The sequence below is a fragment of the Aristolochia californica genome, unplaced genomic scaffold, assembly GCF_029961685.1.
Source record: "Aristolochia californica isolate CCGP_79_NKW_82.1479 unplaced genomic scaffold, dmAriCali1.0.hap1 SCAF_5, whole genome shotgun sequence".
Lineage (NCBI taxonomy): Eukaryota > Viridiplantae > Streptophyta > Magnoliopsida > Piperales > Aristolochiaceae > Aristolochia > Aristolochia californica.
The window spans coordinates 43,412,064-43,424,910 of NW_027182214.1; the positions used below are offsets into that span (position 1 = coordinate 43,412,064).

The 12,847-nt window shown below is 38.6% G+C and overlaps 2 protein-coding genes across 2 annotated transcripts; one reads left to right on the forward strand and one right to left on the reverse strand.

Moving 5' to 3' along the window:
* Positions 1 to 1,804: 1,804 nt before the first annotated feature.
* LOC137965523 (aconitate hydratase, cytoplasmic-like) lies at positions 1,805 to 9,382 on the forward strand. Its single transcript, XM_068811785.1, has 19 exons — positions 1,805 to 2,384; positions 3,237 to 3,341; positions 3,565 to 3,725; positions 3,805 to 3,897; positions 3,986 to 4,171; positions 4,290 to 4,451; positions 5,121 to 5,265; positions 5,556 to 5,698; positions 5,777 to 5,833; positions 5,945 to 6,024; positions 6,163 to 6,238; positions 6,622 to 6,807; positions 6,945 to 7,012; positions 7,137 to 7,255; positions 7,380 to 7,501; positions 7,597 to 7,695; positions 7,779 to 8,357; positions 8,468 to 8,710; positions 8,915 to 9,382. The coding sequence occupies exons 1-19, from the start codon at positions 2,096 to 2,098 to the stop codon at positions 8,987 to 8,989; spliced, it is 2,988 nt and encodes a 995-aa protein (XP_068667886.1). The 5' UTR covers positions 1,805 to 2,095; the 3' UTR covers positions 8,990 to 9,382.
* On the reverse strand, positions 9,371 to 12,564 carry LOC137965397 (uncharacterized). Its single transcript, XM_068811691.1, has 8 exons — positions 12,540 to 12,564; positions 12,242 to 12,361; positions 12,069 to 12,146; positions 11,236 to 11,363; positions 10,867 to 11,036; positions 10,647 to 10,724; positions 10,134 to 10,278; positions 9,371 to 9,956 (listed from the first exon to the last, which is right to left on the reverse strand). The coding sequence occupies exons 1-8, from the start codon at positions 12,562 to 12,564 to the stop codon at positions 9,534 to 9,536; spliced, it is 1,167 nt and encodes a 388-aa protein (XP_068667792.1). The 3' UTR covers positions 9,371 to 9,533.
* Positions 12,565 to 12,847: the final 283 nt, after the last annotated feature.

Consider the following 12,847-nt stretch of genomic DNA (forward strand, 5'->3'; position numbering starts at 1 on the left):
AGACCGGAAAGGGACGGTGGAGACGAGAGGGGGAGCAAAGATTTTGGGGAAAGAAGGGGTGCCGGAAACGGAAATGAACAGACACACGGAGAGGGTGTGCGGCAAAGAGAGGGCACACTCGTTTCATGTACATGATTCTCAAAATTGGGCGGAAAACGCTTTCTCTCGTTTATGCTTTGGACATGATCTCATGAGTCATGTTAGTCATGTACATGACTTGAACTCCGATGCTCCACTAATGACCTCAGGACATGAACTGAGTAATACGGCTGAAGTTCATGTCTTGATTCATGTTGACTAACCCCCCTTCCTCCTGTTGGCAAAGACACTCGGGGCGTTAACTAGGCCAAGCAAGGAATTTACTTTTACGTGTTTGTAAAATTGTCTCTCACATGATGCCATTGTCTTGCTTAAACCCTAGAGAGTGAGGTTTCAGAATCTAACCCTCAAAGCCTTACTTTCCTCTCTTCAGCTTTCCCTTACCAATTAGCTTCATTGAAATATCATAAATTTCCAAATTAATTTGTTTTCTACCTACTGATTTGCTTAAACCCTAGAGAGTCAGGTTTCACTGTGAAACCGATCTGAACCAATCCGGCCCAAAAAACTCCAAATTAGGGTTTCGATTTCCACAAACCCGACCCATGAGGACGAGGAGACCACGATGGGTTGCAAGGATGGAGACTGGGTTAGGGTGGGGTTTGAGGTTTTGTGCTTTTTTCTTCGTAGAGGTTGATTGGACTTGTGTTTCATCTTGTAAATAACAGTTGTGGAATAAGAGAGTGAGGGGGGAGTGTTTATGTAATTTTGGGAAGAAAAAGTAGGGAGTTGTTGCTAAAAATGACTTTTAATTAATATGAGATTATTAATATGAAAAAATTATTATTTTAACATTTATATATATATATTAAATAATTATTTATATTTGTATTCATTTATTCTTATACTTTTTTTAATTTTTTAATTTCATATAAACTTTTAAATGTTTAAATTTCATATTACTTTCTAGTTTTAAAATATATTTATTTTGATGTTTAAAATGAAATCTTAGTATTTATGACGTCCTTTTAAAATAATACTAGTAAATAATTATTCAATAATTTTAACAAAGAGAAAATACTTTAATATAAAAAAGAAAAGAAAAAAAGGGAATTGTTGCGAAGGATTGTTGAATAGGGTTTCTTCCGACCTTTTCTCTCCCTCTTTCTTTCGGTCAGACTCCAAAAGACAAACTCTGCAACGACGGGAAGCAAACGAGAATATGTCCCCTCCTTCCATTGGCAGCTCGACAATTTCTAGAGCCGTTTACTCTGCAACTGGTGGAAATGGAATTCAATGAAAATAGTCAGGAAGAAAAAGCTAGAGACGGCGCTCTTCGCTTTTCGTCTGTACTCCTCCCTTCACCACCATCGATCATCGACAATTCTGTCGTCCTCCCGAAGCGGCAGCCGTCGACGGGAACGATCGAAGCTGCTTTCACTATGGAGCTCGTGGAGTTCACATGCCAATTGCCCATCAAACAAACAAACAAAAAACGATTCCATCACGGAAGGGTTGCATCTCCTCATTTGCAGTCCGCTTCTCCAGAAGCGGCACGCGCCTCTATGCCTGTCTATCTTAGTTTTTATCTGACTACGAGAAAATCAACTCGAAAAATTCGAATTTGTTGGACTGTGGTCCCTCGAGCCACTTTATTCCGTTGTCCCATTTAATAACTATCGTACTCGTTTTTTTATTGGATCTCCCACGGAAGAAGCACTAATTTTCGCCACTTTTTTACTTTTTCCTACTTCGAATTGTGTAGTTGCCGCATGCAGGACATGGCATTTTTGTGCGGCAATTTAGGGCATTTTCCCGCAACTGACCAGCAGCGATCACCATTTCGCGCGTTCCACACATGACTGTATTACTTTAATTTCTGCTTTTTCTCGCCTGATCCGCTGTAAGCCATCACTTCTCCGTCGTCATCAATCGCAGAAGCGGCCATCACTTCTCTTCCCTATCTTCTGCAACCGTTCTGGTTGAGGATTAGGGCTCTGACAACGTCCTTCTCCGTTATCTGTATCCGCCATTTGTTGTTTGATGCTCTTCCATCATGTATATAACGGCTGCTTCAGCTGGTCTCGTAAGAGCTTCTGCGAGGGTTCGGTTTCCTTCGTTTGTACCGAGGAACCTTGCTTCGCCTCCTTCCGCGTCTCCTGCCTCTCTTTTGAGTCACCGCTCGGTGAGTTTTGCGAGGACCGCGCCGTCTGTGTGTAGACTGTTTGTGTCTTCGAATTCTTGGAGTCACGGTGTCGATTGGCGGTCGCCGGTTAGTCTGCGTGCTCAGATCAGAAGTTCGACTGCTGTGATCGAGAGGTTCGAGCGCAAGATCGCCACCATGGGTATTGAGTCTCCTCTGTGTATATATATATATATCTATATCTATATATATATATATATATATATATAGTTTACTTACTTGTTTGCTAAATTTAAAAACTATAATGTTTGAGTGGTCATTTTTAACTTTTGTTTTGATCGTTGGGCCTGAAAGGGTTTCTTTTTCCTTTTTCTGTTCTTCTTCGTTCTTTACTACCTTACGGTTTTTTTTTTTTTTTTGCCAAGAAGAGAATCTTTCGTTGACTATAAATGGTTCGCTCTATTTATTCTCGAGTTGTCTTGTTTAAATGAAATGAATGAAAACTTTGTGTTTTAATCAGGCCGTACGACTCTTTGCGTTTGTTTGTTTACGGTTTTTGTGGCTTTTACTGTTTATACCTGCGATGCTGCTGCCGTAGATAAGGAGACGAACTTAGATCAATCTCTTCAAATTTGTTTCACATAATTTATTATATGGAAAGTATTTTTTTACAAAATTCTATCGTGTCATCATGCTATAAAGCAACTGTCATGTATAGCGGGCACGTTTGAATGTGGAGTTCGGACGGTCGACTTGCTGTGTCTTTTAAACCTTCGTTTATTGGATGACCGTTACTATTTTTCTGGTCAACATTTGAAGTTACAGTATTGGTAATCACAGTACATAATGAATTATAAATTGATAGAAAGACATCCAGACAATTGACATTTCGGGGCTGTGCATCACATGGACTAGAAAGGCAGAGTGACATATTATGTCCAAATGAAGTAATGACTGCATTATAGTATGTAGCTAAATGAATTTTTTGTTTGGTTATTAATATGCTGCCTAGTTTTTTATATGCTTATTTTAATTGTTAATTTCTATGATTCAGCTTCTGAAAATGCATACAAGGGCATTTTAACCAGTCTCCCAAAGCCCGGTGGTGGAGACTTCGGGAAGTTCTACAGTTTTCCAGCTCTCAATGATCCAAGGATAGGTGATGATGTGCCTTTTATCTTCATGATCTGGTGGTTGCAACTCTCTCCATTTCTTCCATTTTTATGCCGACACTTATGGTTTCATGATCTTTAGCTTAGTTGCTTGCTGAGGAAAGCTCATTGTGTGACTTCGTTATCTGCTAAAACCCTCATTACAGTTTCTCAATTTTCTAACCATTAGCTGGAAGCGAGTTATTTACCACATTTATTTCTTTGTCACAGATAAGTTGCCTTACTCTATTAGGATACTGCTTGAGTCTGCAATTCGGAACTGTGATAATTTCCAGGTCACTAAGGAGGATGTTGAGAAAATAATTGATTGGGAAAATACTTCTCCGAAGCAAGTAGAGATTCCCTTTAAGCCTGCCCGTGTTCTTTTGCAGGTGTGTCACATGTTGTATATTTGATTGTTTATGTTTGTTTGCCTTTTGGATTTGCTGTGTACTGAGTCTTCCTTTCCAGGATTTCACTGGTGTACCAGCTGTTGTTGATCTTGCTTGCATGCGAGATGCTATGAACAATCTTGGCAGTGATTCTAATAAGATCAATCCCTTGGTGGGTCCTATTTGTAATCATGCTTGCATGACAGTCCTCAGCTTATTCTCTAATATATTTGTATTTAAGGGAGGAATTTTGTGTACAGGTTCCCGTAGATCTTGTGGTTGATCATTCTGTCCAGGTCGATGTGGCACGGTCAGAAAATGCGGTACAGGCAAATATGGAGCTTGAATTTCAACGCAACAAGGAAAGATTTGGTTTTCTTAAATGGGGGTCTAAAGCATTTCGAAACATGCTTGTGGTACCTCCTGGATCTGGAATTGTGCACCAGGTATTGTTCCTCTGGAATTTTCTATATTTTGGTGAATGATATATTTTTCTTGTATTATTGATGTTACCAGTGGGTGCCTCTTTCAATAATGAAGTAAATTGCTATGATAAAATTTCAGGTAAATTTGGAATACCTTGGTCGTGTTGTTTTCAACAACAATGGGATACTCTACCCTGACAGTGTGGTTGGCACGGATTCTCATACCACCATGATTGATGGATTGGGAGTTGCTGGCTGGGGTGTTGGTGGAATTGAAGCAGAGGCAACAATGCTTGGCCAGGTATAAAAATATGTTTTCTGAATTCATTTTTATCTATATACTCATTGTTGTTGCTAATATCGATTCTTTTCTCGAGGAGAAAAACATTGTATCCGAAATAGTGTTAAATTTCTTTTCTTGGAGCTCTTGGATTTGTTCTTTTTGTTTTTGTTTGCTTTTAATCATCCACAGTTAAAATTTGTACCATTAGGAACTATATTCTATTATTATTATTAAATAAAAGGTTCTCACCGCTCACCAAAAAACAAAAAAAAAAAAGTTTTTCTTATGGCATCTAACTGTTTTTGCTTTATTGTGATATGCTAGATGATTTGCTTTCTTTTCTTGGTTTGTATTTTAGTAGGCCTCTGCATGAGTCAAAAAACAATCTCCTGATGTATGTTGTGGCACATGTTTTTTCTATAAATGTCAAATCGATACATTTGTTTTTCATGAGCTCTTTTTCATTGACAACCTGGAAAAACTTTCCTGTGTTTCATTGAGATATATTTATCATGAATCTTCTCTTTTAAGATAAGCTTGTGCTTGCGCTTCTCACTTTCTTGATAATGTGGGGCATACATATTAACACATCGTCTTGACAGTGCTCTTGTTACAACAAACTTACACTTCTCCTTGATGCTTTCCTACATATTTTTATGCTAATTCTTTTATTTTCTTTCTTGGCAGCCTATGAGTATGGTATTGCCTGGTGTTGTTGGGTTCAAGTTGTCAGGAAAATTACACAATGGTGTGACAGCAACTGACTTGGTCTTAACAGTGACCCAAATGTTGAGGAAGCATGGGGTCGTTGGCAAGTTTGTTGAGTTCTATGGTAATGTTATTTATCTTTTTTTTTTGTTGAGTTCTATGGTAATGTTATTTATCTTTTTTTTTTGTTGAGTTCTATGGTAATGTTATTTATCTTTTTTTTTTTGTTGAGTTCTATGGTAATGTTATTTATCTTTTTTTTTTTTTTTGTTGAGTTCTATGGTAATGTTATTTATCTTTTTTTTTTTGTTGAGTTCTATGGTAATGTTATTTATCTTCTTGCTAATGAATTGGTGGACAATAGCTTTTTTATCCCATTTTACTGATGTTCTGATAATTTTGTCCTACATGAAGGTGAGGGAATGAGAGAACTATCATTAGCTGACCGAGCCACAATTGCTAATATGTCGCCTGAGTATGGTGCAACTATGGGATTCTTCCCTGTTGATCATGTAACTCTACAGTATCTCAAACTGACAGGGAAAAGTGATGAAACTGTGAGTATCTGCTAAAATTGTGAAGCTATGTTAAAGAGTTGCATAGTGGATTCTGATCACTGTTTTTCTTGAAAAAAGGTTGCAATGATAGAAGCCTATCTCCGAGCAAACAAAATGTTTGTGGACTACAATGAGGTAAATCTATTTTTGTGTTTTATGTTAAGTATATAATGGCTTTCTCTAATTCTCTCTCATCATTGAGTGGGTTATAATCTGATTTTAAGTGATCTTCCTTCACTGATGCAGCCTCAAACGGAAAGGACATATTCATCGTATTTGCAACTGGAGCTTGCAGATGTTGAACCCTGTGTTTCAGGACCCAAGAGGTGTGTTTATGTTAATCAATTTGTGTCTAGTTTTGTCTTTTTTACTTGAGGGAGGAGAATTTCCCAGGCCTCATGTCTTCTTACTTTAATTTAGCATTCTAAAATTTTCACTAACCTCAATTCTTTTGTTCATGATAGGCCTCATGACAGGGTTCCTTTGAAGGAAATGAAAGGAGATTGGCATTCTTGCCTTGATAACAAGGTTGGCTTTAAGGTATGATACTTTCTTTCTGACATATTTGCACCTTTTTATACAATATAATGTATTCAAGCTATGCTACAACTCGTGTACCTTGCTCCTTACCCACTTGACGAAATCATAATACTGTTTCAGCCCAACATGCAAAGGTAAGCAATTAACCTGGACTCCGTCTAAATAACTTAAACCATGTTCTGTTGCCTTGCGGACATGAATGAGATTATTAAGTATTTACCCCTCAATTGCAGTTTAGTCTCCGAATATTATCAACATTGTTATATTCTCATTTGAAAAAGAAAACAGGAAAAAAGTGCCTTGTCCTGTTTATTTTTAGGTCTTTACACGTTTGTCTTCCAAGTTCTCTCTGAATACAAGTAACATGTAAATGTGATATACAGGGGTTTGCTGTACCAAAAGAAACACAGGAGAAAGTGGCAAAATTTTCATTTCATGGACAGCCTGCAGAGATGAAGCACGGTAGTGTTGTCATTGCAGCCATCACCAGCTGCACAAATACCTCAAATCCCAGTGTCATGCTTGGGGCTGGCTTAGTTGCAAAAAAGGCCTGTGAATTGGGTCTGGAGGTATGTCAACGTTTAAATGGTCAACATGACTCCTCTTTTGATTGAGGTTTGAATGGCTTTCTCTTGTTCTTTTCTAGACATCATCTTGTGCATTTGTCAACCCTTTTGAACTTGAACTGATTAAACTGAACTTTCAGGTTAAACCATGGATTAAAACAAGTCTTGCCCCTGGTTCTGGGGTAGTCACCAAATATTTGCAGAAGAGGTATAACAGTTCTGTGCAAGCATGTTCATTTTGTCAATTTTTTATTCTTGAATATTTCGGAATGCCTGTGCATTGTACGCTGTGCTGAAACATAATGACTATGCTTTGAATTTGTTGCATGTAGTGGTCTACAAAAATATCTGGATCAGCAAGGGTTCCAAATTGTTGGGTATGGGTGCACAACATGCATCGGAAACTCTGGAGATCTTGATGAGTCAGTTGCTTCTGCTATTTCAGAAAATGGTAACCTGTCATTTTATGCTTTTGTGATTATAAACTGCAGTTTGTGAATTTAAACCTGCAACATTTTATTTGAAGATAAATCAGTTGATGGTGCATTCATCAAATTCCATTGTTTTTTTGGCAGATATTGTTGCTGCTGCTGTTCTCTCAGGGAACCGAAACTTTGAAGGAAGAGTGCACCCTTTGACTAGAGCAAATTATCTTGCTTCACCTCCCCTTGTTGTTGCTTATGCTCTTGCTGGCACGGTAATTACTTTATTTTTCAGCTCAGGTTTACTCCATATTATTTTTGCACTGCTTATGCTGATCTTACTGTGATTTTTGTTATTTTCTCTTTTCAGGTTGATATTGATTTCGAAAGGGAGCCAATAGGAACCAGCAAAGATGGCAAAAACGTGTATTTCAAGGATATCTGGCCCTCAAATGAAGAAATTGCACAGGTATGTGCTCTTAGGGGTGGTCCATACAGTTGCAATCTTTGACAATTCATAATTTCCAAAATTAAACACATTTGCTCTTCCAGGTTGTTCAATCGAGTGTCTTGCCTGATATGTTCAAGAGCACCTATGAGGCCATTACCCAGGGCAATCCAATGTGGAACCAGCTCCAAGTACCAGCTACCACTCTTTACTCATGGGATCCTAATTCAACTTACATTCATGAGCCTCCCTACTTCAGGGGCATGACTATGTCTCCACGTGGGCCCCATGGAGTGAAGGGTGCGTATTGCTTGCTTAATTTTGGTGACAGTATTACTACAGATCACATTTCTCCAGCAGGCAGCATTCAGAAGGACAGCCCTGCTGCTAAGTACCTCCTTGAGCGTGGGGTGAACCCCAAAGACTTCAACTCCTATGGAAGCCGCCGTGGTAATGATGAAGTAATGGCTAGAGGCACTTTTGCTAACATTCGTCTTGTCAATAAGCTACTGAATGGAGAAGTGGGCCCAAAGACCGTTCACATTCCAACTGGGGAGAAGCTCTATGTCTTTGATGCTGCAATGAGGTACAAAGCTGATGGACATGATACCATTGTTCTGGCAGGAGCAGAGTATGGGAGTGGCAGTTCCAGAGATTGGGCTGCCAAGGGTCCAATGTTGTTGGTGGGTTTGATACTGTATCTTGTGCATTCATTTTTTCAGTGGTAGTTTTATTCCCGCTTTTCACTTTTTTTTTCTTTGTTTTCTTTGCTCATTATTTCTTATAAACGCAGGGAGTGAAAGCTGTGATTGCAAAGAGTTTTGAGAGGATTCATCGCAGCAATTTGGTGGGAATGGGTATTATTCCTCTATGTTTCAAACCTGGCGAGGATGCTGATTCGCTTGGCCTGATTGGACATGAGAAGTACACCATTGACCTTCCAAACAATGTGAGCGAGATACGGCCTGGTCAAGATGTTACTGTCACAACTGACACCGGCATATCTTTCACCTGCACAGTTCGTTTCGACACAGAGGTAACTAACTCATCTTTATTTTCGTTCAGAACTAGGGGAAGTAAGATTTGGAAACAATAAGAGGTTATATGGTTTGTTTTAATTGAAAGCAGTTCATGACATGAAAGTAATCATAAGAGTAGAATGTAAGAGATTTGCTTCTTTTTTTTCTTTCTTTTTTTTTCATTTGGTTGGCTGAGAAAGCGTTGTCTTGGGATTGTGCAGGTGGAGTTGGCGTATTTCAACCATGGTGGTATTCTACCATTTGTCATAAGAAACCTGATCAATTCAAATCAGTAAATGAGCAAATTTTATGATTGCCCGAGTAGACAGAACGTGTTAGGAAGTGATGTTGCATGCAAAATCTTCATAGCAATAACGTAAGTGGTTTCAAGCCAATTGGGTGTCTTCTTTAGTTCGGAAAATAAAGTTCTTCAGTGGAATAACTCTGGAGCAACCTCCAGGCTGGGGACATTACGTTCTTCCCGGCATACAGCTGCTGCATTGTTTAGCAGGTTAAAAATCATAGTGAACATGATGAGTACACAAATTTTCTACATCTGTATCATTCTCCTCTCCAATTTTGCGAGTGCCAAATAATTTTTTGTTTTTAGTTACTTGACATCATGTTATTAAAATGGAGAAGATGCTTACATAGTAACGAGATTTGAGAAGATGCTATTACCAAAAGGATCATTCTAAAACCTCCAGCAATTTGATGCAGTAAAGTTTACCTCGTACTTTTACACAGGAAAAATCATGAAGAAAGTAGAGATGAAACATATTTAATGTGACATAAAAGCCCGACTGACGTACACCACTACGATCCTGAACTCTTCTTTTGCTAGCTATGAGTGTGCCGAGCCTTGGTCACTTGCTTTGCAAGGGCAATGGACTTGGCGTCAGTACTGGACATCAACAACTCTCTTTCCGCACGCCTTCTATGTTGTCTTGCATTTTTAGCTCTCTTGGGTGCCAGTCTTGCATCCCTCTCCACAAACGCCAGTCTAAACCTCTCAGCCATAGATAATTCCTTGGATGCAGAATCATCAGTCCTAACTACATCCTTTGAAGGTTGTGGCACAATTCCAACTGCCCATGTCTCAGGGTCAATATCCTTAACAACCTGCTCATCCATTGCCACATCAGAGAAGGCTTCTGGTGGAACTTTTAGCCCTCGAAAACCAAAAGGTGATGGCTTTGGGTTAACTACAATACGTGGACACTCGATTGCCAAAGTCTGCTTCAAGCGATCTTCAATTGTTGGCTGTCAAAGGGGAAACATGAAGGTTTACAAGCTTGAATCAGATATTCATCAACCATCAAGTAATATCGTTAGGCATACATCCTCACACCGCCCTTTTTCCATGTTTCTTGTTTCTTCTATATCACTCTAATCTTACAATGGGTAAATGACAAAGCTCACTAAGAGTGAAGGGCATACCCATATGAGCCAACGAAGTGAGTGGGAACGATCAGTAATGTCAGTGCTATCTAATTCCTCCCAAGAATCTCCTTCAACATCCTTCAATTTTGGCATCAACATGTACACACAACTACGTGCAGTAAAATTGCTGTTGGGACACCCTCTGCAAATCATTGGATTTAACTTCTTTTCATTGCCTGTTATAAAGTTTATATCTAGTTAAAACCCAAAGGCTGCAACAATCTAATCTAAAAGGATAAAATCCACACACATGAACATTGATACCCGTCCGAACAATAACCTCAAGTAAATAAAATAACAAGTTCTTAGTAAAAGCAAAAAACTATTTCCAAATATTGCCTTCAGCATATGTATAGTTGCAGATGTGGGCACACCATTCTCTACTGTTAAATAATACAAAATACAGTTCAACGCAGTTACTAAGGGTAAGATAGTGGAGATTATCTTCTCCAGAATTCTCAACTATTAAAGATAATGAAACCAATCATAATACAAAAGAAGAGAACGTACCCCCATCTTAAAGTTTCCAATAGATGGCAATGCTTAAATAACTTGGAAACACTGAATTCCGTAATTCTCTGACACCGGCTGTTTGAACATCAGAATTAGGATTCAAGGAAAAAGACAGTGATGATAAAAGCTCACCAAATAATTCAAGCGGGTTAAAAAAAAAGTGATGATGCCTACCAAAGAGTTGATATGCTAACCAAAGCAAGAAAAGGCCAGGTACCTTATATCAACAGCTCGTAAATTGTTACATATTTCTACTACTTTTCCAAGGCCAAGATCAGTAACATCAGATCCAGAGATATCTAGAATTTCCCAGGAACTTTCAGCTAAGGTCATAAGAAGTTGATCATTCAATAATTTTCTTCTCCTAGCAATAGCCACCAATGCCATCTGTAGTAGTTCAAGACCACATTTAATAATCATGACTGGTAATTTTTGAAGAATTAGACACATAAAGATTGAGATATGTGAAAGTCATATAGATAAAACAGGAGTATCTCATACAAGCTTTCTGACTACAGGGTACTGGCTGTTCAAAGATTGCTTATAAGGATCTCAGAAATATGAAAATGAGGTTCACTTTTCCTACCTTAGTATCTGAAGGAAATGATTCAACAATCTCACTAAGTTCTCCCACAATGTCCTCTAAATGCTTTCCAAGAACACCAAGACACAAACCTACCAGACTTCGAGGCTTAACCTTTCCAAGATGTGTTTCTGTGAAAAATCATAAGAATAGGCAAAAAAAGAAAAAAAAAAGGCTTAGCAGCTGCCAACTGGAAAAATCATTTATTATTCATAATCATATAATGCACCAAGATAAGAGAAAAGAGGCAGAAAAGAAAGAAAAAAAATAATGGCTTCCCATGATTGTTAGTATGCTTACTGTACGAGCAGAATTCCTCTCAGCTTTTTACAAGCAGAACCAAAGAAAATAATTTTGTTACATAAAAAAGATCCCAATTCACATAGAGTATAATATATGCTTAATACTTTTATATTGCTGGGAAGGGATTGTACTCGCTGCACAAGTCATCAACGTGACAATATCAAGAGTTAATGTGAAAACCTAAGGTTCAAATTTAAAAGTTAGTATTTCAAAACCCAAGTAGCTCAAATTGAAGACAAATTTCCAAGAAACGTCTCCCCGCACCCTGGACTATTAAGAAGAATTGGATGAGTCATATTAAGCATATGAAGGGAATAAAATCAAATGAATTGCCAAACCAGATAGCTGCAGCGTACTTTGAAAAACAAAATCAAATAAAGAACCAATTGGTGAATTTGGACTTTTCATACGTGCGGAATGTTCTTGAGTTGCTACGGACGTAGCAGGGATTATAACCAAAATGGGCTTGAAGAATTTAACGGAACAGTTTCTGCTGATATTTAAGTTTTTTAACAGAACAGGAAATACTTAACTGTAAGATGGAAGGCCTTCCTGCGTCGATTTCAGCTTCAAAGTTTCCAAAGAAGACTTCAGCTTGGCCAACTCCTTCCCTTTTTCCATCGGAATCAACAAATTTAGGAAGAAATAGAGAAGAAAACTGGGACAAGGGTTACAAATTGAAATCGTATCGGAAATTTATAAATACCACGCTCGTGTCTCAATGATATGCATCGTCCAGCGGTTTGGTCACCTTCTCGATTCTCACCGGGAACCGGGTTTATACCTTTATGGCCATGCGAGGGAATTTGGTTGGAAATTAAACTATCTAAAATTATAAAGCACACTCACACATGAAACCACATTAAAGATAGCCAGTAAGAAAGACCCATTTTGATAAATGGGGGACAAGAGCCGAGCCGAGCCGACCGAATTTGCTTATGTTCGAACCGAGATTGATTTAAATTATTTTGAACTCGAGGTAACTTAGGACCGTAATATCACACCCCACCTTCGCAAATCAACGACCATAGCGATGAAACTACACTGGCCCAACTGTGATAATACCTAGACGTGACCTACCAGTAATTTAATCCAACCTTTGCGCCCGTGATACTGGCCCGACCCAGGGCTTATCACAAGGACCTACTAGTATTTTAATCTGACCTTTGCGCGTTCCAGGACTCAAACTCGCGACGTGGGAATCCGCTCTGATACCAAATGTTAAGCATTTAGCCAATACTACCCAAAAGACCGGCCTGTTAGGAGTGAAAGACATAAGTACTTAACCCATAACCATAACACTAGCCTCGAG